General features: G+C 40.2%; 3 protein-coding genes across 3 annotated transcripts in view; 1 reads left to right on the top strand and 2 right to left on the bottom strand.

The window, feature by feature from the left end:
• The window catches only part of LOC104036568 (dynein axonemal heavy chain 5-like), a 175,276-nt gene extending 169,773 nt beyond the window's left edge, over positions 1-5,503 (top strand). Inside the window, exons 75-76 of the mRNA XM_075704666.1 lie at positions 3,705-3,926; positions 5,285-5,503. Of these exons, the coding sequence (XP_075560781.1) occupies positions 3,705-3,926; positions 5,285-5,503 (441 nt within the window). The remainder of the gene's footprint in view (positions 1-3,704; positions 3,927-5,284) is intronic.
• A 4,015-nt stretch (positions 5,504-9,518) lies between these two features.
• Positions 9,519-23,708, bottom strand: CAVIN4 (caveolae associated protein 4). The gene is made up of 2 exons (XM_075706312.1): positions 23,298-23,708; positions 9,519-10,175 (listed from the first exon to the last, which is right to left on the bottom strand). The coding sequence occupies exons 1-2, from the start codon at positions 23,706-23,708 to the stop codon at positions 9,519-9,521; spliced, it is 1,068 nt and encodes a 355-aa protein (XP_075562427.1).
• A 1,651-nt stretch (positions 23,709-25,359) lies between these two features.
• The window catches only part of TMEFF1 (transmembrane protein with EGF like and two follistatin like domains 1), a 123,325-nt gene continuing 122,901 nt past the window's right edge, over positions 25,360-25,783 (bottom strand). The window contains exon 10 of the mRNA XM_075705038.1: positions 25,360-25,444. Coding sequence (XP_075561153.1) covers positions 25,360-25,444 — 85 coding nt within the window. The remainder of the gene's footprint in view (positions 25,445-25,783) is intronic.

The raw sequence follows: 25,783 nt of genomic DNA, 5'->3' as shown, positions 1-25,783 counted from the left end.
TTTTTGCGCTTTGGGGTTGTGTCAGTTCTGAAATTTTGCCAGCCCAAATTGAGCATCCTACATTTTTTTTGATCCATACATCTGGATTTCTCAAAAAAGCTGCCAAATAATCAGAGTAGAATGTCCCCAAACAACTTGTGACTTAATAGACCATAGTAAGTGAGAAAGCCTCCAGAAATAGAAAAATGAAACATTTCATAACACGTAGTTCTAACATAAGTTCATAGTATGCAGAGAAAAAAATCCGAGAATGAGATGTGCTTACCTGATTTAAAGATTTTTTTTGTGCTGACAATCACAAGCTTAAGAATCGGTTGGCTATTGTTATAGTCTCCATTTTCTGTAACCCAGACTGTGGGAGTGGCTCATTCTATAAGCAATTCACCTGAGCAAAGACTCATTTTCTATTTAATTAACTATTATTTTGGTAATAGTCATATTGCTGTGTTTAAAATCAGTATTTCATATGTTAAGAAGATTGATTTTCATCTTCTCAAGGAAGTTGAGGTGGTGAAGTATTAGTGCTGCAGTTCTAATGGCTTGTTTGTAGTACCTGAGAAATTGTCAGAAAAATCCTTTCATTTGTGAGATGAAATGCAGCTTCTAAGTAATTTGTAATTTGCCTGCTTGCATAGATCTCACTGTTTGCTTTATAGTCAATGGATAAATGCCATGGATAACACAAGACAATAAAGTAGATTTATAGCAGTGGGAGAATGAGGCATTCTGGCAATAAAAAATAATATAGGACCTGACTCTGCCTTCTCTTGGACTGTTTATACACTAGGATAAATTCCGTAATTTCACAGAAGTTAATCTTTATTTATCGTGATACAAATGAGAGCAGGCTCAGGCTTCTTTGTAAAAGAAACCTGATTCCATCTGTGAGTCTGCATTGGGCCAAGATAACTGGGGTGAACAAAACAAGTGCCATGAATTTTCTTCCCTCCTGGAAGTTAGTCTGATGTTACTAGATTTTTTTCCTCAAAAAACTTGACGCTATGCATATCTCATTTCTACCTCCCCATTTCCATATTGTGGCTGATACTGTTTTATTGTTTCCTTGTTTGCATTGCTGTAGCCAGTTGCTGTCACTTGTCCTGTATATGGATGATGTTAAGCCCTGTGAGGCAGAACTGTCTTTCTGGTTGTATAGTACTTAGCATAATGAACCCTCAGCCTATTTCTAAGACCCTTACTTAGATGCCAAAGCAATGTGAATACTAGTAAGAATATGAAGTACAATGCCTCTATTCCTCAGTGCCCACTTAATTCTAGTAAACCTGCCATAATTTGCTTGCTGTAGAAATTGTAAAATAAGTGACAAAAAAGGAACCTCCTAAGCAAGGTAAAGGAGAGAATATGATTGTGAAAGCAATAGAGTTGACTGATTTCTGTATTTCTCGTCATAGCTTCCATGGACACCTGTTTGTCGCTCACTAGAAGGTTCAGAGTTAGTTTGCATGGGTTGTTACAAGGAAAAGGGACAAAGCTTTAGCAGCCTTTGTGAGCAGGCCAGGGAGAAGTTCAGGAAAAGGCAGGTGAAGAAAGAAGAAATAATTTTCCTTGTTTCTGAAATTTCAACATGCCCCCTCCCCCCCAAAAAAGCCCCAAACCCCCACAAACAAACAAACAAACAAAACCAGGGCAAAGATTACCAGAAATCAAAACAAATGTCATGGCAAGTGGTCCATTATGTCCCTGACAGAGGTTTTGAGGGGGAGCCAAGCCCTCAGCCATACAGTGGCACCTCAAGCCACTTGATTCTTTCTTGCTGTTTATTGTGCCGTTCACCTGCTCTGGGATACCCAGCTGGGCCTCCAGCTCACAGCTGTAATCTTTAAACACTGTCTAGGACTCATTCAAATCAGCAGATAAGTGTTGCAAGTCCCACTGCAGACAGCATATAGGTCTTGCCATCTTTGTAAGAATAGTCTGCTATCTAAATCTTATCCCCAAAGACAACTCATAGCTCTGAGCTTACTTTTATTCTAGTGTTTCCACAGTGCCTTTGAACTGATTCCCTTAATGCAGTCATTGCTCTGTCCTGTCCTCTTCAGGCTCTTCTTTCTTTAATATTTCAGTTTCTCTGGGATCCAGTAGCCCTCTGGGGCCTTCTGGCAGTGAACACTTCGTGTATTTTAAGCTATTGGTTCTAGTATGTTTCTACAAATTAAAATTCCACAAATTAACTACAAGGATTCTGCTTTCATTTAATGACATTTCTGATAGAAGAACTTGGCCTTTAATCCTGTCTCCCTTAGCTATATGCTAGAGTTCTCAACTACTTCAAAAGCAATTACAATTATCTGTGCTATCACAAAACCTCTTTCAAACACTTGTCCTGGGGTCTCTGGAATGGTATTAATGAGAAGCCACCAATGTCAGTTAACCAAAACATCTGAATTCATGAATGTCATCTCATGTTCTCATAACTTAAAGGGTATTGCGTAGCTACAAAGTGCTTAGCACTTGCAACAAGCACTACAGTCCCAGCAGCCAGAGACTGGCCCCTGCATTCAGTAGACCAACATGCTAATGTTTCTGCATCTGACTTCTTTCCATTCGTTTGTCCCTAACAGTAGCTCAATAGAGCATCCTGCACTGTGAATACTGAAGAAAAATAAAAAGCTTGTTCAATTCCACTCATTGCTTCTGATTTCTTCCTAGCTATAATACCCACTGTGGCTCTGTATTCCCCCATCTCTGACTCAAGATACCTTCTTTCTCTGCTCTGAAATCTGTCCTGAAAATTCTTCCTTCCTAGTTGTCCTTCTCAGGAAGTCCCTCTTGCTCTTGCATCTTCAATTTTTGTGTTTTATTCAGTCATCTCCCAGCTATGCAAATGGGTTTCTGTAAGGTAAAATAAGGTGTACATCTACAGCATGTCCACTGAAAGTGCAAAGCAGTCTACCCTCCTGTCTCTTAGGACTAAGGTACTTCCCATGTGCTGCAGCGTGCATGCACACAGACAGTTATATGTGAGAAGCTAACCAGCATCTTCAGACTGGCTTGTCTTGTGATAGCTTGTACCCATATCATGGGATTGTAGCTCTTTAGAACAGAGAGTGAGTTTCATTCTGTGCTCCTGAAGTGCTGTGAGTTTATCTTGCTGGTGTCTACAATAGTACGTTATTGTAGTATATTAAGGCTTTGCACTGAGCAAGGTGACAGAGGCATTTCACTATTTAATTGCATGATTCCAGTTTGTACTTCCTTTGTATTCTGTAAAATGCTTCATGATTTGTTGACTGAAAAGCAATTTTACAGTGTTGGTATAAGAAAAGGTGAGTAATATAGCACGTGAAATACCAGTGTTATTTGTGGCTTAGCAATTACCTATATTTGGAACCTCACAAAACACATTAATCTGGCAGCCTTGTAAACCTCTCTCCATCTGACTGGTTGTAAAGTAGGCATGTGAGGTAAGGTGAGTTATACATGCAGTTTCCAATATGTTAAATAAGCCAGTTTGGTAGCTGCTTAGCACCAACACACGCACACCAAGTATATAAGAATGCATGGTACTGGGAAAATGTAGGAAAGCACTGGATTTACACAACTGAATTTAGTTTTGTATGCAGATAAAATCCTGTGGGATGAGGTTTTATACTGCTGATGTCACTATTATATAGGGAAAAACAGTTTGAAATGGGTAAGTTCAAGTATTTTAACACAGTCTATGTCATATTCAATCTCCTTAGGGATTCCTAACTGCTATGAGGCAAGAGACAACTCGCATGAATTTAGCAAAAGGGTGGGAACTCGACAGTGTTGTTTTACACAATGAAGTGACCAAGATGATGAAAGAAGATGTTGCTGGCCCTCCTCCTGCTGACATTGGTGGGGTTTACATACACGGCCTTTTCCTCGAAGGTGCAGGTTGGGACCGCAGGAACAGTAAACTGGTCGAGTCAGCACCAAAGGTAAGGATCAAATTAGCGTGACTGACTGTGGCATAACATGGTGTGCTCAGAGAACACCAGGAAGTATTTTGAGTGCCTGCAGCAGTGGTTTCACAACAGGTTTTAAGAGGGTAAAACACTAGCAGGGCTGGGAAGAGGACAGAGTGTTTAGCCATCAGAACCAAACAAGAAGACTTCCATCAGAAAGTGAATTTAGGATGTGCTGCACTACAGCAGACCAGATGCCAGGCTCCTTGGCTTCAGGAGCCCTAGAAGCACAGCTATGTTTGAATAAAATAGTGCAACCCATAGTCAGCCTTCTTTTGACTGACCAAGTGGGACCCTATCACAACTTCCAAAGCCCAGGACTGATTTTGAGGACAGCTGTTGTGGAGGTCAGTGTTTGGATGACTAGAAATCCCTGGCATTTGTTTTTGAATAGGAGGAAGAGTATTCGTTCTGGGCTTATGCTCGGTTATCCATGCATAGAGTTACATTTTACTGATGTGACTAAGCAGATTTAAAACCTAGCTATGGAGTAGTTATTAGATGCTGTGGTCACTGCCCAGGGAAAGCTGCCATTGTCTGCACTGGTAAACTTTTCCCAAACCTGTGCTAACTGGCCTGGAATTGGAGTTGAGGTAATTCCTCTCCATAGGTAAAACACTTCTGTGTCTGGCTGAGAGCAAACTTTTCCAAACCAAGCCCTGCCAGCTGTAGCTTCTGGTGACAGCTGTTGCCTGGTTTGTCAAAAGACACCTTCAAACATGGAGTTTACTCAAGTGCTCTGGAGTGTTCAGCAAGCCTCCATGTTGCTCTTGGGTTTAGGTCTTTTTTTCCCCCCTGCCAATGAATATAGTGCTGGGAGACCTGAGGGGATCTAGTCTGGATAAACACCCAAGAGGCACCTTGGATCTTTGAAGCTCCACTGCCAGCAGTGCAGAGGTAACAAGGAGGCTTGCTAAATGCAGCTTGGCCTTTGTAGCTCCAGTCCTGCTGTTCAGAGAACAGGAGGTGGGGAAAGAATGGGGAACACCAGCCAAACGGACAAAGGATGGGAAAAAAGACAGTGGTCTCTCCCCCTCCTAGAGCAACCCTGTCATTTTTCCACCTACTTCCATGGCATGCAGTTTTCCAAGTTTCTGCTGTTTTCTTTTCCTTCCAGGCTTCTTGACGTCTGTTGTCCCTGAGCTGCCACTGGCTTAAAGTTAGGGTCAATGTAGGAGTGAGCACAGGCCTTGTGTTCTTGTGTGTACCTCTGCTGAGGTGCTGATGCTTTTGCTGAAGGCCATCGCTGAATCTAGTTCCAGCATTTGGAGTTCAGACACCCTATCCTGCTTCTCTAATGCTGAGTCCCATGTCTCTTTTAACATTCTCAGGTGCTGTTCACAAGTCTTCCTGTAGTCCATGTGTATGCTGTTAGCACAACAGCACTACATGACCCAAAGAAGCAACAAGGAAGTGTGTACTCCTGCCCTGTCTACAAAAAGCCCCGGAGAACAGATCTGACGTACATTTTCTCTTTGTATCTGAAAACAGTGCAGAATCCCGATCATTGGACTTTACGGGGGGTTGCACTGCTCTGCAATTCAAAATAAGGACCAACAGATAGCTATAAAGAAAGAACCACCTAGGAAGATTAATATGCAGCCGATAGGACTTCCGTTGTTATTGGCAAAGTGGTGGCTAACTTCTCATAGGGGTATGGGAATTAACAAGTGACACAGAGAGGTTGTGTTAATTACACATAGATGTTTACCCTGTTCACAGCAAAAATGCTAAATATATTTAACCTGGGGATATCAGAGGGAAAACAGTTGCAGGTGTAAAATTTGGCCACTGTTACAAAGCAAGTGAGACTATAATCAACTAGCTTGCTCATAATGGAAACACTAGGAAAAAAGTGCTTTGATAGTGACAACTGCTCTAACATTTATGGTGGTCCTTTTGTAGATGTTATCTTTTCTTTTTAATACAAGACTTCTTCATAATATGATATAATTCTTTTTAAATTCAACTTTGTAGTTAAAAACTTAGCATTAGTAAAGCTGTAATGACAAATTAATTAGACGCATGGTAAAACTTTATCTCTATGTATTCCAATGCACAGTTCCTTCAATTTTGCATTTGTAAACTTACTGGGTGGTTTTGCAAATGGATGCTACCATTTCCTTGAATAGTCACTTGTTTATGCTAACGGCCATAGAAGTTGTACAAACAGGCCAGTTTATCTTTGCACAAGCAGTGGCCTTTGCACATATTAACTCATTTCTAAACCTATATCCCATTATAAGGAAGATGTGCACACCCCCAGATACTAGTGAAAGAAAAGTTTTGAAACTCTTCTCAGAGTAAACACATCTGAACACCAGTTTGGCTGTCTTAGTATTTGTATTTGCTCCTTTGGCGTTAGTGCCTGAATCCTGCAAACTCAAACCTCTTAACTGTTTTTATTCTGTATTTTGCATCAGTTTGGTAAAAAAAAAAAAAAAAAAAAAAAAAAAAAAAAAAAAAAAGTAGAACACACAGAGGCCATTTCTAGGAGTAGATTCACCTGAAATGGTTGAAGTAATTTTTGTTTGTTACCACCATTGCTGTCTATGCTGTAATTGAAGAGTGATTGCTACTTCTTTCTTAATAGACAGCTATTGGCAGAAAATACGTTTGGCTTTTTTTCACTAACACAAATTCAAAGCAAAAGAAATTGCTGTTGGATGTTACGGGAGAAGGACTTGCAGCGAGTGCTTTGTTAATCACTTTTTTCTCATTGTAAACACCTTCAATTTTTGTATGAGCACTTCAATTTCTTTTCAGCTGGTGTCTAAGAAAGTAGTTCATCCTTTCCCATAACCAGTTTTACTCCGCAGTTCGCAATTGCAGGGCTCTTTCCATGAGGAAGTTTAATATTCACACTCCCACCCACAACTAAGCAGAAAGTGCCAAGTTTCTTCTTGGAAAACAGAGCAGACGGGGACAGGGTCCCTTTCTCCCACTGAGCTGGGAGCTGCACTTTTTTCACACGCAGTGCTGGCGAGATTATCTTACCAAGTGAAACCACCTATGCAAAAAATATACACCAGGCCTCCCTGCAGTACAGCTGTACATCAACCGATTTCATTGAGAATTTTGTTTCTGAGAAGGGTAAAGAATTTGGCTTCAAGATCTTTGATCTTGGAAATTATGAAAAAGATAAGGGGGACTTCAAGCAGCAAAAGGCTGTGCTGTCGTATAGAAATTGAGGTTATAAACTGCAGTGTTCTTCCCATCCCCTACCTGTATAAGGGGATACGGAGTAAGTTAACTTTGATCTCTTGGTACATGTAAAATTTGAGTCAGTAACATTGATAATAACTTAAAATGAAGAGTGTACATTGAAATACTTTGCACACCTGAAGAACTTACTACTTGCTATGAAAACAAATCATCCTCTGAACAATTGAAGTCAGAAGTAAACATGAAAAAAATACATATTTGAAAGAGGTTACATACGGTGCTACATGCTAAGCTTCATGGAAACTGCATCACTTCCTTTCTTGGTCAAGTAAAGTGAGAAAATCAAATGCTATATAAAGAAAATCTATAGGCAATTATGTTCTAGCACTTAGTGTTCTGCTGTATAAAAATGCAAAGAAATAGCTTCTTTGAACTTTGACTTTTCCATTTCAATAACTAAACCCTCTTTGTCAGTTTAGGAAAATGTCAAATCTTGCAGAACAGAATGCAGGCCATATTACAGAAGAAACAGACTTATCATACAGTATTTCACTGAAGATAGCTACAGTTTTATACAGAACTGGAAGAACATACAGTTGCCTGGTTCTAGAAAAGACTTCCTATAACTAGTAAAAACCCAGCCAAACAAAAACTCCAATCTATCCTATAAGCAAAACCTTTTTTTCTTTTTGCACGTAATTACAATAGAGTGGAGAGGTACAGTTTACTGTTGAAAGAAATGTCTTCCCCTCCCCATCTCCCTCATCCTGCCCTTCCATTCAGTGGAGTTGCTGCTTCCAATCTGACAAGATTAATTTGATTTGAAATGTCACAGACATTGTGTAACATTGACCTTCCCAACCAGTGTTCCCTAGTTACTATCGCTAAAGATGTTTCACTTCAGATGTGACGTACACCAGACTAAATGAAAGAACTGGCAGGCAGAATATTTGGAATCAAACTAATTATATTTAAATTATAGATTAACAATTAGCTGGGAGTCCTCAAACAATGTGTATATATAACCAAGTTATGCTCTGCTGTTAAAATGAATCTGAGATATTAAATACAATCATACAGCTTTTGGCAATATTGTACAAGTTTCACACAGATAGTAATGACTGACATTGCTTTAGATAAGTGCTTTGAAGGCAACTCCGTTTAAGAATGAAGAAAGCAATACAGTCCTGCACCCCATGTCAGCGTAGCGGTCCTGTTTACAAACATATCTGATGTCAGGGCACTGGCTCCTGAGTGTTGCAAATAAACAGCATTCCATACTCCAAAGGGTGTCTGTCTCATAATCCCTGAGGCTGTGGCTGGTCGATAACAATGATGATAGGAGACAAAGAATTGGGTTATGGATTGGCCCTGTACTTCAGTGGCTTTGTAGAATAGATTTTAATTGCAGTGAAGCTCAGAAAAAGCACAGAGAATGGAAAACAAAAAATTCCCTTGTCTGGTCAGTTATGTTCATGAGCCCTATGATCCTCTGGATAGAGTAACAATTCTTTAAAAGATCTTGAGGAAACTTCAGTTACAATATCCTATTTTTTTTCTCTCTTTATCCAGAACTCATGCATTAATCTTACTCCTCTTTTACTGCTTCATACCTTTGCCTTTCTCACAATCACATCTTTCCAGAACATGAATATGATACCTCATTCTCTTTTTCTCCTGCTGTTCCATATTTAATGTCTTCTGCTTTTATATTCTTGCTCTATAAGTGCAGAAAATGCATTGCTTACGTACATCAAACCTTCCTTTTCCAGAACTCTGGAAATAATCTTTAGTCATTTCAGGAGCTCCTCTTTTCCACTGAGAAGAAACACAATTTAGTCAAAAACCTATCATTCCTGCCACATTTTGTCACACCCTGGATAAAGCAGGAATTTCCTCCTCCTGCTGTTTCAGTGAGAGCCCTTAAACAAAAAGATTTGTGTAGCTAAATGGACGTTTTCCATAGTTCTTCCTCTTGCTAATAGGAAGTGATAGCTTTGTTGTTGTTTTCTGATTAGAGGAGTTGGTATAAGATAATGGAAATAATTTTTATACTGTTGTACATAAAACTAAAGAGAATGATTAGGCTGTAAATTGACTGCTAAATCAATCTTGCAAATACAGCAGATTTCCATCTCTCTTTGAGGTGTGAGTTCCATTTGGGCTAATGATAGCTATCAGCACACTGCAAGACAGAGTGGGAGCCCCTTCATTCAGTTTGCATGGCTTGGCTTTTGTCAGGGAGACAACACTACAGACACCCGCGTAAATGATAGAACACCACCAACACATGTTCTGTGATATAACACAAATTCACACATTTTTCTAAAGCTGAGTGAATACATACTGTGTTATCTCTTGTTCAGTAAGGATAGTATGGTGTGTTTGCTAATTGATTCCTTATGCCGATTGCTTTAAGTCTAGCAAAGGGACATCATCACGTCCTCCTCCTTCTTTTCCTTCCTGCTTAAGAACAACTTCTGGCATTGTCATGCCTTTTTCAGTTGACTGGGAAGCACCTTTTGTTGTACTATTCTTGTCTTTCTTTACCTTAGTGATCACTTCTGTGTAAGAGATTTCTTCAGTGAAGGGCTCTGCTGCTGCAAGCTCAGAGTCGATGTGCACACTGGCTTCCTGGATCCCCTCCTGACCTTCGGCTCCTGTTCGTTCTTTATTTTTTTTATGGATCTTGAACGTCTCCTTTGTTGGGGCAGCTTGTGAAATGGTTTTCTTGATCCTTATGCCAGATTGTTTCAGTCTCTCTCCTGACTGCCTGATCCTCTCTCTCCTCTCAGGGGTCACTATTCTAGTTCGAAGCCTGTTTACCTTCTTGCCAAAATTTTGTCTCGTCTTTTGGATATTTTCCCTTGAAAATGCCTTCTTGATATCATCTATGCGCCTCATGCCTGATTTCTTGAACTGGGTTGCTTTACTTTCTTCGATATAATATTCTTCATCAGAAGACAGATCATCAGGTGGGAAGAAGTCATCCTCTATAGTTTCACCTGCTGTCCTCTCTTTGATAACAGAGAGAGATGACGGACACTCGGTTTCCTCCTGTGAATGAAAGCACAAAGTCATCTTCCAGCAAGTGTGTTTTAAAAGGATGGTGATTCAAGCATTTTGTTTGTTGGCTTGTAGCTAATTAATGCTAACTGAAATACAATGTTGTATGTGATCTACACAGAATACAAATGGCAGAAGAAACCTTTGCCAACTACTGTAAAGACATTATAACTGATTAAAGATTTCTTTTCAGTGTGGTTCTACCTGAAACTCATGAATGCCATGGTCCTATATGTACTGGCCCCTAATGGTTTTCAGAGCAAATTTGTCTAGTTCAATTTTTTTATTTTGAAGCTGATCTGCTTCTCAGAGATTGGACCTAGATCCATTATTCCTCACCAATAAAAGCAGACATCCTGTAGGCAAACCAGGCTCTTGTGCATGTGTCAGCTCTACGCTCTCCAAATGACTGCCTCGATACTAGTATCTTCAGTCCTTTACTGTCACCAAGACAATTGCACATTTTTGACTAACTGGAACTTAGCAAACATTTCTGTTGCTGCACAGAAGGAGATGAACCCCAACATACTAACTTACATGTGCTGGCTCCACAAGAGGACAAAGTCACTGAAGAACACTGCGATGTTGTTCAGTAAACCCAACTCCATAGAATTCACCCAGCACCTGCACAATTGCTAAGATGAACTTGACTTGTTCCATCTGGAGAAATATGAATGACTCAGAGCAAGCACTTCTATCTCCTGTTGTGAGTTTGGTGACCTGTTTGAGCATGCAGTATTAGATATTTATATTATACATATGATACTTATTAGCTGCATGCTTGGAAGTCATGACTAGCGTAGATATCTTAGCTCTAGAAATGTATGTAGCTCCTCCAAAGACAGACTGCTAGAGGCTCAAAACCTGAAGACACACAGAAGACTTTCAAAAGCTGTCCATGGTAAACAATTTACCAAGAATCACTTAGTGGTTAAGGATGTGCAAAAAAAAGGAAAAAAAAGCTTGTGGTAGTGGAAGGATTCAGTAGGCTGATTTATCTGAACAGGGAGAATCCTGAGAGAGTTGATCCCCTGATCTGAAGACTGCTGTCTGCATGGACATTATAAATTTGTGGCTCACTGTCAGTGAGTCACTTCTGTCTAGAAGTACTAGTGTATGCGGAGTAGAAAACCCGTAACTTGTAAGAGGTGTAGAAGATGGACAAAGCCAGCCCCTTCTTCCCTACTAGCTGTTTATGTGCACGTGCGTGTGCTCTTCTCCCAAGAGGAGCAGCCCTTTAGGATGCAGACAGGTACAACAGCTATATAAAACTTCTATAAGCTGTTTCCCATTAGTAGTAACTACTTCAGCTGATTTCTGAGGCATGACAGTGTCTGGGCTCTATCCTTAGTATTATTACCTTAATGTAGAAAATAGGAGAGATATTAGAAGTTGCGAACCCATGAAGAATGGTTCAGTCTTACTGAATATTTTGCTGTGAACTGATTTCCAGCCAAAATGATGTCTGTCATTTTTCACAGTGACTCATTAGTAGCAAGTCATGTTTAATGTTATTTTACAGAGTTCTAGCAATATGTAAAATAAAATACATTAAGCTATTTGGCAGATAAAGCCCACTTAAGAGTCTGTCATCATGCCTTGGCTTCATTAAAAATCCTCTAGTAAAATAGTTGTTAATGCTTAGAAAAAATAGGGATGAGTTATGTTGCATTGATTACAGCAGAATGTTATTCAACTCATCCGTCAAAATCAGCAAGAACAAAACTACAATGCTTTGCTAATAATCATCTTCATTAACATGTGCAAATAACATTAATTATATAAAGACTTCTATATATAAACATAATCCCTTCTTTTCTGAAAATGAACTAAAACACAGCTGGATAATAATTCCTCAAAGTTTGTAAATTATAGCCCACTCCTTCAGCTGAAATGGTAACAAAAATGTTTCCAGAATGACTATTCTGAAATTTCAATACATACGAAATGAATACAATATGGTGAATAGGGTATGCTGTTCATATGAAGATTACTTTTTAAAAAGAGAGAAAGCAGAGAAACTATTTTCTCTGCAATATTAAAGCTGTTTTCCTTTGGAAGAAGAACAAATTTTTCTGTACTTTTTGACAATTGTTTGCCAGTTTTTTATTGAATTTAGCTTTATAGTCTATCACCTAAAGAACAGTGCACTTTAACTTTCATATACGTGTGTTAGAATTAAGACTTATGAATAATAAAGTGTGAGATGAAGGCCTTGTAGACAAGACACAGAAACTAGAGCAGCACGTCATGAGGAACATTTTTCATTCTGCTACAGACTCTGAGAATGATCTTTGCCAAATCTCGGATTTTCTCTTTTTCCTTGGTTTCTGCACACATCTTGCAGAATCAAATGTAGCAAGACTAAAAATCAGTGTGAGTTTCTAGCTCCTTTCAAGGTTTCTCGATGGAAGATGTTACCAAAGTGGAAAGTATTAGTAAAACTGGCTAGCATGTTGGGGGTGGGGGGTTAATAATAAAAATACAGTGATTTAGGCTCAGTAGGAGAGCTTTCTCATCTGCTTCCTTTCTCTCTCCTGCCCGTCCCCATTTCTTCTTATCACTAGATATCACTGGGGTAGAGAGAAAGTAGGAGCTCATCATTCCTAAAGCAGGAGTGATAAGTTTTAGCACCAGCTGGGAAATTGATGAGGTCAAAGTATATAGCTACCAGCTCATTTATAGACTCACTAAAAGCAAAGACAAAACACCTACTGATTTCAGTTGCACAGGACAAAGCCCTAAACCATGTGACAGCTTTCTTTTTGGCTTGAAAGCAGATGAGACTGGAAATAGCAGGCCTGGGCAGCCCAATCTTAGAGGACGGTGAGAAGGAGTTGAGCAATTGCTGATGCTACTTGCAAGCTTTTAGTTAGAATCCTACTTAAGCATTTTGCTAGGAAGGACTTGTATCTGCCACCACTACCTCATGGGAGGTAAGGAAGGATCTTCAAGCTAAATTTGTAAGTGCTCAAATAAAATGAAGACAGGAGATTATTTCACAGTAAAAGATGATACCAAACAGTCAGGTATGTTTAACCTGAGGAAACCTCTTGAGGAAAGAGGAGTGCAGTCATATGGTCCCTCTATTGGTTAACCCAAAGGACGTGTGCTCTGCTTGCCCACGTACTGGCAAAAATCAGACACACGTATGCCAGAACCAGAAACAAGAAACAAATCTGAGGAAGCTGATCATTCTTATTCCCTTTCATCAATCCTCCTAGATGGAGCACCTGCAGAGGGTGCACCCTGCAGAGGGTGCTCTCACTGGTCCTGGTATGCTCGTTGGCCATAATCTGAAAAGTTAGTCCACCACTGAACAAACTGAAAATAGACCTAAACCTTTCAAAACAAAACAATTTTTTTTCCTTCTCCTCCAAGAAAAAAGTTGGGAAATAGTCATGTAAGTGGTTGATTTGGAAGTTGTCTTGGTTTTGTACGAAAAGTGTAGCATATATGCTCACATTACACAGCTCCCACCTTCTCACCCTTACATGACCTCTCCACCAATTTTCCACCATTTGAGAAGGGAGTTGAGCTCAGACATGAAGAAATAAGCTCTCTGCTGAGGAGCCCAGAGTGTTGCGAGTCTTTCCATCTGTCCTCCTAGCTGACGTCTGTCCTGAGCAAACACGCCAGTGGCTCAAGAACCTTGCTCGTAGATCCGGACCCGACATTTTCGGCAGGTGACAGGGGTGCTGAGAAGAGGCAGGGTGTGTTATGAATGGGTGTAGGAGGGGAGAGGGGAAAAAGGAGTCAGATTAGATGTTGTGTTGTTGAAACTGAAAATATTTTGGAAAAATGCATGTATTGGAGTTCTCGAAGGAGAAAGGCTTCAGATTCTGTGGCAGCAGAGGAAGGACTGACGCACTGGTTGCAGTGATAAGGGGAAAGCCTGGAGACCTTTGCAGTTCAGCCAGGCAGGGAGAGGAATACAGAGGCCACAAAGCCTTAAGGTTAGTTAGATCCACTGCTTGAGAAACAACTTTAACAAACAAAACTTAAAGGTATAACATTGTAACAGAACGATCATACAATTAAGGAGTAGCTGGTGATGCCCCTGGCACAGTAAGTTTGCTAAGTATTTTAAACCTAAACTTCAGCTTTTCCTAGTTTTTGAGTATTTAACTTCTCAAATATGTGTAGCCAAAGAAGTTTGAGTTTTTAAGGGCCTGGCTGAATACAAAGTAAATACACGAGTAAACCTCAGCTTTTGTGAAGAAGGCCAGCATGACATTGATTTGAATGGATGGCTCCAGGGACAGTGAATATTGAAATCCAGATGTTTCTAACACTGGCTTCCAAAGAAAGTATGACTCCATCATTGCCATTTATGCCTTCTGCTCCCATTTCAATGTAATTCACAATTAAAAAATTTTCAAAGGGACATAGTCTGTGTCCTTCACACACTCCTTTTGCTCTGCAAACTTTTTATTGGCTGCCAAAATTCTGGCTGCCTCTGCACCCACGCGTGAGGGTGCTGACCAGCTTGCAGGCACTACTGGCATCTCCTGATCTCAGGGAAGGGATCACAGCAGTAGCATTTTTCTCCCATAGGATATGACAAGACATTTATGAAGGAAGGCTAACACACCTGCTCCTTTATGCAAAGCACAAGGTGCTCACTCTTTTTCACCTCACAGGAATCTTAAAAAACAGTAGGTAAATAGCCTTAAATGTGGCAATGCCCCTAATAAATGTTATGAGACTCTTGGGGTGGTGATGCTCAGATAATTGAAAACTTCAGGGGAAAAGAGACTGTCTCAAAAGGTGCCTCCGTGATAACCCTGCCTGCACAGTCTGGGCAGGGAGAGAAGGGAAATGGCAGAGCAAATTGTTTAATGATGTCTCAAGTATTTTGCTGCAGTTGTGTCCTGGCAAAGATCAGTTCAGCTCTAATAACACCTTTCTCGCTTACTGCTGAACTAAGGAGGAAATAAGCCAAAGGGGCTCCTGGAAGAGGAATGTCATGCCTTCAGCGAGGTCAGTGAGGCTGTGCAAAGGAGAAAGGGTTATTAAAAAAATTCCCCCACAAACTTGTTAGCTAAATCTCCACTCTTTGCCTTTGTAAGCACAGGTGGGATCAATAATTAATAGCAGCAGTAGTAGTATTTTCATTAAGAAAAGGTGTGTTGCTAATTTAGAGTCCAGTGGATTTGCTAGACGAAGTAGTGATGTAGTGTCACTGTACAGCAATACTTAGGCTTTAAGTACATTAACACTTTTAATGATCATTTCAGTAATAATTTTATTATAATATCATTTAAAAATAAAAAATTATGTGATATAAGGGCATGTTAATGGGTGTGGCCAGTTCAGGAGCTTTACTCCCCCTTGTCCTTTCTGTGGCATGTATTCTGGGTTTGAATTTCGAAGTCCAGACTGGGCTTCTAGAGTCGGCAAGGAGAAAGAAAAAAAAAAAAAATATTGTCTTATGTATAAATATATGCTAGAAACGCTATAAACCAGTTTTGCATTCTCTTTTCAAATAGCTTCAAAATGTAATTCTAATAAGCTTTAATAAAGGCAACTGTTATCAGCTCTCAACTATTATCTAATTTCAATTAAAACTTTAGCAGAACAATTTTTTTTAAAATACAAAAAGCAATAACAGAGAAAAACCAAATAAATAATAACTTTTACATATATATATATATAAAATCATATATTATATATCTGATTGCATTAGATGTATATATATAAAATCAAGACTCTGCTCCTAAAGAAACTGCTCACAGGAAAAGTAGGGAGGAGAAACAGTTGAAACTCCATAACTTGGAGTCATTGTGTTCCACAGGGAAAAGGTCATGGCAAATGGTCTTTCAGCCTTGGGATGTGTGACAGGGAAGGTGCAGGTGATGATTAACACAGGCACAGATGGGACTGGTGATCACCTGACAATTCTGAACCAGAGCACGAAGCAGCAAAATGGTTGAAGGCCACCCAGCGCCTGGTCTGGTGCTGCTGCCGTGTCTGTGACAACTGGTGATGCAAATGACTGGCAGCGTATGGCCAGGAACTGGCATCACCACAATGTTTAAAAAAAAAAATCCTAGAAATTTGCATGTTAAGTGAATGATTTGTTATTCAAACTGGCAGCCAAGGTAAATCACTAAAACATCCCCTTGAAATCGTTCTCTAAATCAATACGAAACCGCTGATGAATAACCAATTACAAATCATTCGGTACTTTTACTCGTATTCTAACAGTTAAGAGTGAAGCTTTATAAATCTCAAGCGATCCTGTCACTTTTTTCTGCTTATATGCCATTTCAAAATCTCTGCCATCAGGCCAAAAAGCTGCTCAGATGAGAGAGAAATAGGATTATTTTAAAAGGGCACCTAAGGGATTTTATCAAGTAAAGTAGATACAGAATAAACACTTCAGCACGTAAGACTTTATGGCCAAGTGCTGTTACTTGTATTTACAATTGTTTTTACATAATGAAAAAGCAGCCTGGCCAGAACAGTCAACCCCCCTCAATTCTCTTTTGTGAAGCCTAATACACATCCCTTTTCTTTAAATTCTGACAGAAATTCATTAATTTAACCAGGACCATACTATGACTATAAAGAAACCCAGCTCATTCATTATCTGACCGCAGCAAGCTACAAACAACGAGCAAGCGTTACCTGGTTATACCACATCACTTGGAGAAGCCCTTGGCTCCAGGCCACCACATGCAGCATAAAAAGGACTACTGCAGCTCCCAGGGAACATTAAAGCTTCACATTTACTTTGCTTCGCTATTGTTTTATGTAGCTAGCCTAGGGAATAGTTCTGCAGGTCAGTCCGCAGGTTTGTAATCAAACTGGTGAAATTTCTCACTTCCAATTTATCTGTAGATACCAACCCTTTGTGAGTGAAGGAGAAAGAGCAATCACAAGGTGTGATAAGATGAAAAAATACGTTTGGTAATGTTTTGACTCATTCATTCATCACAAGGTGACTGCTCTTGCAAGCTAGCTAGAGCAGGGAAGCGCTCTCAGGTACAACAGAAACTCAACCATTCATCTGGAGTTGCTGAACTCCTCTGCCCAAGCAACCATATCTCCATATGAACTCGCTTCTGGACACTCTTTCAACTCAACGGAGAGAACAGGTACTTATGACGTAGAAACTGTATCCAGAAGTAGATGTCTACAACAGGTCAGGTGAATCAGGCTCCATACGTTTCTCTCTGCTTGTTTGAAGGAAGCCTACAGGCCAAATGCACCAACGTCTGCGTAACTGATGTCTAATGCCTGGCAAGACGGATCCTGTCCCAAATTCTGAACTTGCTGTTAATGACTTCACATATCCCTCCCACCTGTGCCTGCGCTGTTCTGATGAACTTTTTTCCTGTGCTAAAGGAATAATGGCAAGATTCAGCTATCTTCAGTAGTGCTGAGAATATAAAGCCCAACTGCAGCTCCCCAGAGTCAAGACCATTCCTGCATCTGGGCTTCAGGCATGAAGGGTATCATTGAAGATATGCGTGTGCCCACAGCGCCCAGCCACAGCTCCTGTCGATAAGTCACTCCAGGCAGCCTCTAGGACCGTGGGGAAGAGGCACAACATGAGAGGCTCATGATGTAGCTACGATCTTCTAATAGTTTGCAGGCCAGCTACAAGCAAAGTCCTGAACAGCTGCATCCAGTGCAAATGTAAATTAACATCAGTTGTTTCCACCACTCAATGTTGATAGGTGGAGAAAAATCAATGGCAGTCCCGAGAAGATGACTGCCTGTCCCTTGTGAGGATCACCACAGAGGAACAGGTCTGGGGACTCCAGTTATGCCATATCAATTGGTATAGTGTCAAGTTTATAATCTACTAGTGTAGCATCAGGTTTATAATCTGCTATAAACACAGTCCTGTGAAATATGCAACCTATTTAATTTTAGCAACACAGGAATGGCCCAACAGCTGCTTTTTTAATTTTTTTTTTTTTTCTGCTTTCTCCTCTTTGCTTCTGAACACATCCCTAGAAATATAGGGTTTTTTTAGCTGGTTGAAAGTGGTGATTTTTTTTTCTAAAAATCATGGGTAATTTATGATCTTCTTGGCTGCCTCCAGTACTTCAGCACTGGCTCTGCCGCTCTGCCAGCGGTTGGCTGCACAGCATGGAGACAACTCAGTGCTTTGAACTGAAGGGCTGGGCTTGACACTGCAAACAAAGGACTCTTGCTACACTCTCTGACACAACCACTGGGTTTCTTTCATTCTCTGTAATCTCAGCGAAGGCAATTACCTGTCCCAGCTGTAAAAATATTTATAAGATTTATGGCATAAGACTCCAACAAAGGCCCTGTGTCATTGGGCTGCTGAGGCCTCTGTGTCTGAAGCCAGTGCTCTGCTGTCACAGGTAGTCAATCTATGCCATCCTTTTTTCATTAAGTTTTCAGACTCCACTTCAATAGCAATTTAGGTTCTCCTCTCTCCCCATGGGTTCTAGCAGAAAGCTTTGTGCAGACCCTCATGTCTCCAGGACTAAGAATCCATTTCTGGTTTCTGACCTGAGTTGACTCATGGACAGCTTACACCCATTTCATTTTTTTGATGACGTTCTTTACTGGACTCCTCATAGTGCCTCAACGTACATATAAATGATAGCCACAACATCTCTTAGCCTCTTTTCTTGCTGGACTAAACCAAGCTAGGACCTCCTGATCTCCTCTCATTTATCCAATGTTCCCATTTCTCTGATTGACCTGGTAGCTGTTTTCCAAACCTGTTCAATTGGAACACAACCTACTTCAACAGGGGTGATCAGAGCTGTACATGGTAGTCCAGGTGGGTTCTTAAGTGTTTTGGACAAGGGTACTAGCAGTCTCTCTATCACTTCTGGAAATATCTTGCCTGAAGCATTTCATGCCCACGTATCACTTTTTTTAAGAGCCACGCCATGAAGTGGGCTCTTGGTCATCTTGTGAGCAGTTAACACACCATTTTCTCTCCTTTCCAAACCATGGGGCCTCAGAAGATAAACTAACAACAAGGGCTTCTCCTAAGTACAGGAACTGACACTGTGATTAGCGTTACTCCAGCTCTAAAAATGATCGGGTTTCTTGTCTATATTTCTTTCTCTGGACTGACAGCTCCTCGTTTTGAGCATATTTATTAGTATCCACACCTTTTTCTGTGCCAAGATCCTTAATAAAATATTAAACAGTTGACAAAGTCAGTCTTAGAAGCAAACCCTTTTAGAAATCCATCATTTCAACACAATCCACTGTCATCTGTTGTTTTTCCAGATTATCTGTTATGAGGTAAGATATCAGGTATATAAATATGAGAAGGGATAATACCTCTCATATTTCTGTGAAACAGGAAAATGATCAAATATGAGTTACCTAGCACAATCTGCTCTTGGCGAGCTATTTAACTCTATGGTGCTAACGATTCTGTTCTGCAGAGCACCTTCTGAGCCTGCCATTCTTATGCCCAAATGATATCGGATGAATGGCAATGATTCAGATTGTTTCCTCTGTCTTTTTTTAAATACAAGTGTTATATTTGCTGCCTTCATGTCACAGTTACTCTCACAGGGTTTTCTCAGAATAGCTGTAAGTAAAATTCTGTGCCAATGGATGGTGAGTTCATGCACTAAGTCTTTCAGAGTCCATGTTTGCAACCTCATCTCTTTGAGCTTGTGACATGCTGACTTTTACTGCCACATTGGATGGAAGTGCTACCACTTCAGATTTTCAGATTATTTTCCCCATCTTGATCTCACCATTTTTACTGTCCATTATGCTACAGAAGGACAGTGGCCAGGAAAAGTCACTTATATTTTAATTTATTTATGCATAATATGAGTGGCATACGCAAAGCTGCTTCTGCTAGTCTCTCTCTATGTGTGTGGTGGAGCAATTGCAGGGCAAACAAATCAGTTACAACATGTCTGTGTAGGCCAGTCAAGCCATAACCTTACTTGGTTTCTGACATGCCCACTGTGGCCGTCCACTAATTTTAAATGTCAGACAGCAGTGAGTGAAACAAATGCTTGTGTCCCTTCATAGGAAGCTGTTACTTGTTTATGGTGCTTATGTAAAATAATAATAGAAAAGAGCCCAGTAAATGTAACATAGACTTTCTGGTGCCTGTATGCTCACATTCAAAGAGGGACTTGCAGAACATGCAGAAAAGCAAATGAAACAAGTTCATTCAGGATTAAAAAAAAAAAAAAAAAATCCCCTTTAATTTCTGAATAATTTAGCCAAAATGAGTTCAATTGTTAGATGCTCTTTGACTGCAGAGAAATGATGGCTCACACAGCTGGTTATTCAGCCTAACCTGAACAGAAGTGAACAGTGACCTGCACAACCTGTAATGTACTTTGCATTCCCTACTATACCCTTAGGCACATAGCACTCCAGGGTCAAAGACCTCACTAGAAACTCTGAAGTAACCTGGCATTTTTAATCATGCAGTCAGCCTGGGGAGGAGAGCTGCCCGCTACCAAACCTCTTCCTCAACCACATGGACTTTTAAAAATGAATGCTCTTAATTTCCCTAATCATTATGCTTATGGATGATCACTTTGTCTCTTTTTAATGCAAGGATATTGCCAACTCTGTTCATCATGGCTGAGGTCTCTTGGGACAATCTCCTCCAGCCAATGATCCTTTTCAACCTACCTACTCCTTCTATCAATGATGAGTTCAAAGCTATCCACTTGAAAGAAAATCTTTAGGATTTAATTGGCGTTTCCCTTTTCCTCATATGCCAATGTTCTGGCAAAAGTTGAAACTAAACCCCATGTGCGCTCACCCACGTAGGCATTCAACTCCAGCTACACACAGGTCATTGACTCCATCACAATGTCCCAAATGGTTCATCAGAAAAAAATCTCACTACAGATGAGCTGTCACTCACAACCACCAAGTAAACAACTTGGTTATACCCGTTTGTAAAATATAGTGAAGGGAATACGCTGATTCTGTAGCTATTAACAGACTCCCACTCATCGTAGCCAAGCTTCAGTCATTCAGGTCTTGGCACTCCAGCAGTATGCCTACACTGGTGTAAATCAACCGTGTGAAAATCACTGCACTTGTGTGAAAGAGACTTCACGAGTGTACCTGTGCCTTAAAGCTTCAGCACACTCTTGGCTACCTAGCGTGTTCCAGTTTTTGCGGAGCAATGCAGTTCTCCTCCCGAAAAGTGTTAAATGTCGGATCCTAGAGGATCAGCATATCTGTTCCTCTTCCGTGCACGAGGGAAAAGGTTCTTCAATCTACCTTACAAAAGGCTGGCAGGTCTCAACTACCATAGGAAGAGGAAACTAGAAAGACAGCAATCAAAAATGCTGCTTCCCTTCCTGACAAGTACCGCCTAAGAATTAAACATATGGAACAGGGTGCAGGTCATTCTTGTCTGGGAAAACTAGCAGAGAGTTCAGAAACTCCTACTGAAGGTGATTCTTAGAGAAGGTACGCATTGTGAGAGCTACCTTTTGTATGAAATATCTGAAAATAGCAACAGCTGTTCTTTATAGCTGTGTGTAAATCCATTTCCACAATATTTTACTACATTTTAAAATAAATGACAACTCATGTCCTGCTAGGAGAAAAATTTACATTACATAATGAATACTGTTTTAAGAACAAACATTTTCAAAGCATTGATTCTGCTGCAAACATTATGGTAAAGGTCCATCAATGAAATGGCATTATGCCATTAACTAGGGGAGTCAGAGATATTTATTAGCTTTAGTTGGGAAATGATCTGCAAGGAAAAAGGAAAAGTGCTTGTTTTCTATTCCATCATGATGGTACAGCTTGCAATAATTGCAATAATAGGCCAAATTGTGCAATGCTTTTGCCTGAACAGCCATAGTAAGTCATTCAGTCAGAAAATCTGGGAGGCACAATTTGGCTGCACATGGTAGTAACATAACATTAAAGAGGTAACATTTCCTACCTACCCTCAGCTTTTGTTTATTTTTTTTTAGCTATTTCTTCCCAGTAGTAGAAAATGAAGTAGTTAAGAAAGCTAGATTATGCATAAGAATTTGTCAGCTGTATACAACGGTGAATATACTCAGTGAAACACACAGCTCCATTCATTGCACGTAACGTTATTTATGTACAAACAGATGCAAGAACCAGGGTGTAAGGCTGGGCAATGGGGGCGCATTGTGTTACTCACGAGGGCTGGTGTTTTCAAGAATGCCTAATGATGAATACAACTCATTTGAAAGAAGCTTTGGGGACTCGCTGGCGTGAAGGAGAAACTATGCTTCTGGCAAAAGATTAAACACTCTTACTTTCTAGTGACTTGAGGAACTGGCAAGTTTCAGCAAATGGCAGGATCAGGCCATTAAACATACAGGTTTCACAGCTTTCGCTAGCAAGTGACAGACCCCATGAACTGCCTTCACCGACTATGTAGGCAAGAGCATGCCATTTCATGAAAGTTCTGTTCAAACACAATAATTTATAAGAACAATGAACATCCTGCAATGAGTTCAATGAACAAAAATGTATGATGTGCTTGCCCAATATGATTGGAAGAACAGTGCTGGGTTAAACCATTTCCAAAGTAGAGCATGCAAGGTACTATTTGCTGTCATGAAGGGTTTGTGGGCCTGAGCTTTAGTTTGGGCATATACTGCTATAGACTGAGACAATGAAAAAAGCCCCAATTTGTCAGCAGTGCGAAAGCCTGGGTAATGCTGCAAGTTAAATCAACCATATGTTTTGAAATCAGTGCTAGAAGAAAGTCTGTGTTCCAGGGAGCCTGCAAACACTTTTGCTATTTGGACTTCTACCTAATACAGTGAAAAAAATAACAGGGATGAATGTCAGGCATGGTTTATATGACAAGATTTACAGGGCCTGCCTCATATTACCTTTCAGATAGGCAACAAATAGTCCTTGCTGATCTGCAGTTAATCTTACACGACGGGCTCAGAAACCTACCAACACTAATAATAGACCGCGTCTGCTGCCGTCAGTAGGTTCATGCTGAAAGGCACTGAGGAGCACAACTCAATGTTAAAGAAAGCATGAAATAACTCTCATGTTGGATAGACCGCGTCTTTTGGTTTATTAACCGATGCCTACCAGCGGCTGCCAAGGAGGTGGCACAATGACAGTGCTACAAGAAATTAGGCTCGCGGTTACCTGATAGATTACGACCCGGAATTTGTTTTTCCTCAGCATGTCCTCTTGTTTGGCTTCCACTTTCCGCACGCTGGCGCTCTGCCTCTCCACGCGTGCCCGCACCTCCTTCACAGTGGAGCTGACTTTGCGGGTTTTCTCCAGTAACTTGTTCACCGTGTAGCCCGTATTGCCGTGAGCCTGGGCGAGCTTTAAAATGTCAATCTGTATAGTCTTGATGGCGTTTTCCATCTCTCTGTGTCTCTCCTCTATCCTTTTCTGGCTCGCCTGCACGCTGTCCACAATATTGGCCACTTTGTCCAGGACCGTCACGATCGTGTAAGCTGCATCTTGGTCTTCCTCCTCCTCGGTGACACTGGAGAGACGATTTTGGTGGGTTTTGTCAGCCTCCGAGGTGGTTTCACGGCGATCCATTTTGCCTGCCTTCGGCTGGGTCGGCAGGAGGTGAAGTTTCGGCGATCCTGCCAGAACGATTCTGGCGCTGCTGCGGGGAGCCAGGGTGACAGCTGGCTCCGGCGATGCTCAAAGTAGGGCGTGAAACGCCACTCCTGGAGCTTGGTCAAATACTTCTGACTACAAAATATCCACACATGATTGTTCGGATACTTTCAGCAACATGAAACCCCTAAAATTAGGAAGCAATGTCTGGAAAGGAACAACGTTTAAAGGGTCACGCTTCTGTACTGATGAAGTTATTAGCGTTAATCCAGGAAAGTTAAGTAACTTACTAATTAAGCAGGAAAGCAAACTTGCATATTTTTAACGATCTACTTTTGGTTTTGTGTTATTGGAGTGCTTTCCTCCGAGGGAATTCAAAGAGCGGTCAGGAAAATTAACGTGGTTGTTTTTTCCAGCAAAACAACTTCGGGTCTTCAGCTTGCTGCAATTACCACATGGGGTAACAAATAAACACACTAAACCAGAGGCAATATAGTGAAAACGTTGTATTGTGACATGCTTTTCCAGTTCAAAATGTTGAAAGCATTTTTTTTTATTGAACAAATTATTAAATCCTACATGCAAAATTTTGAAAGCCTAAACTACATGTTAAAACAGCTGAACACATCCTATTCACACTTTATCTCGGGATCTTTCAAACGACAACTAACAGTCTATTAATATAACTATGACCAGCAGACTAATCTGGATGAACTTCTTTAGCTCTTGAAAATACTCTATACAAGAGCACTAGTAATTAATTCACTTTTATTATTTTTTTATTTTTAATCACAAACACTATACAATCCGTATTGTAGGTGTTAAAACATGTATTTTCTTTAAAAAAGTTTAAGAAGTATTAAAACAGCTTTAACAGTGATAAAGTAGGCTTTATTCCAATTATTTGTGTTCAGTTATTCAACACCAATTTTTACAATACCTATATCTACTAAGACCTACTTCTTTTGGACCTGTGCCATCTGCTCTACCAGGTAACTTCCCAGATTACGAAATTTATAATTTTCCTCTTTAAAAATAAATTGTTGGAATTATTTATGAAGATGGCAGTGCTTAGACCCAGCCCACACATTTTATAAATATGTTACAACTACACACAGCACACAGCTTCACAGTTCATGCGATAGGCAGTGTCTAAAAAATCAGTTACTAACTTCCAAAAACATTTAAATATCTACGGTATTTAAACACAGTGTTTTCTAGTTTCTCATAAGAAAAGTAAGCTGTAAACATTTTTACCTTTAGTTCATGCCTTGTTTGCTAGGTAATGTGGACTTTGTTGGTTTGTTGGGGTTTTTTTTAATCTACAACCATTGGTGGAATAAATCTGTGTTCCCAAAAATATTACATTCCATGGATAAAGCACAAGTCTGTTATATAACCATGTGATACAGATACAGAAAATTAACTACTGTATTCAAAAACATAAAAGTAAAGATACTAAAACAGTCCATAGCTGTTAGAGCTGATGCTTTCAGAATACAGACCAACATTATTACACTAAAAATGTTCAAAAATAAGGCCTCTGAAATAAATATTTCCATTCTTTAAAAAAAGATATAATAAAAATGTACATCACATGGTCAACGTAGGTATAAAAATCACTAAGTTAAACCATTCTGGATGATGTATCTGAAGTAAAATGGCCTAGGTTTTGCTTCTGCCGACGTCCTCTATTGTTTTTGGGGCATTTTCTGTTAAAAAAAGAGAGAGAAAGAAAAAGGAGGTCTGATTTTATATATGCCTCTTAAAAGTAAGCCCAGCAATAACACGTTGACTTAATTTTCTGTACTTAACAATAGCAAGGAGTCTATGAGCTGTGCTGACTGGGGTGACGCTCCTGCTGTTTGGTACCAGACTGTCACCTGGGGATGTCCGTGGGACCCCAGACCACTCAGAAGGGAGTTCTGCTGGAACCTGAGACCGAAACCAGCAAGGTGCCATGTCCTTCAGCTTTGATCCAGCAAAACACGTACCATGGTGAATAATTGCATTGGCTTTACTTTACAGATATTTCATACTTAAAATCCAGT

Source organism: Pelecanus crispus, chromosome 2 (genome assembly GCF_030463565.1).
Source record: "Pelecanus crispus isolate bPelCri1 chromosome 2, bPelCri1.pri, whole genome shotgun sequence".
Classification (NCBI taxonomy): domain Eukaryota; kingdom Metazoa; phylum Chordata; class Aves; order Pelecaniformes; family Pelecanidae; genus Pelecanus; species Pelecanus crispus.
The sequence above is the reverse complement of the archived record's forward strand: the minus strand, read 5'-3'. Positions and strand labels throughout refer to the sequence as shown.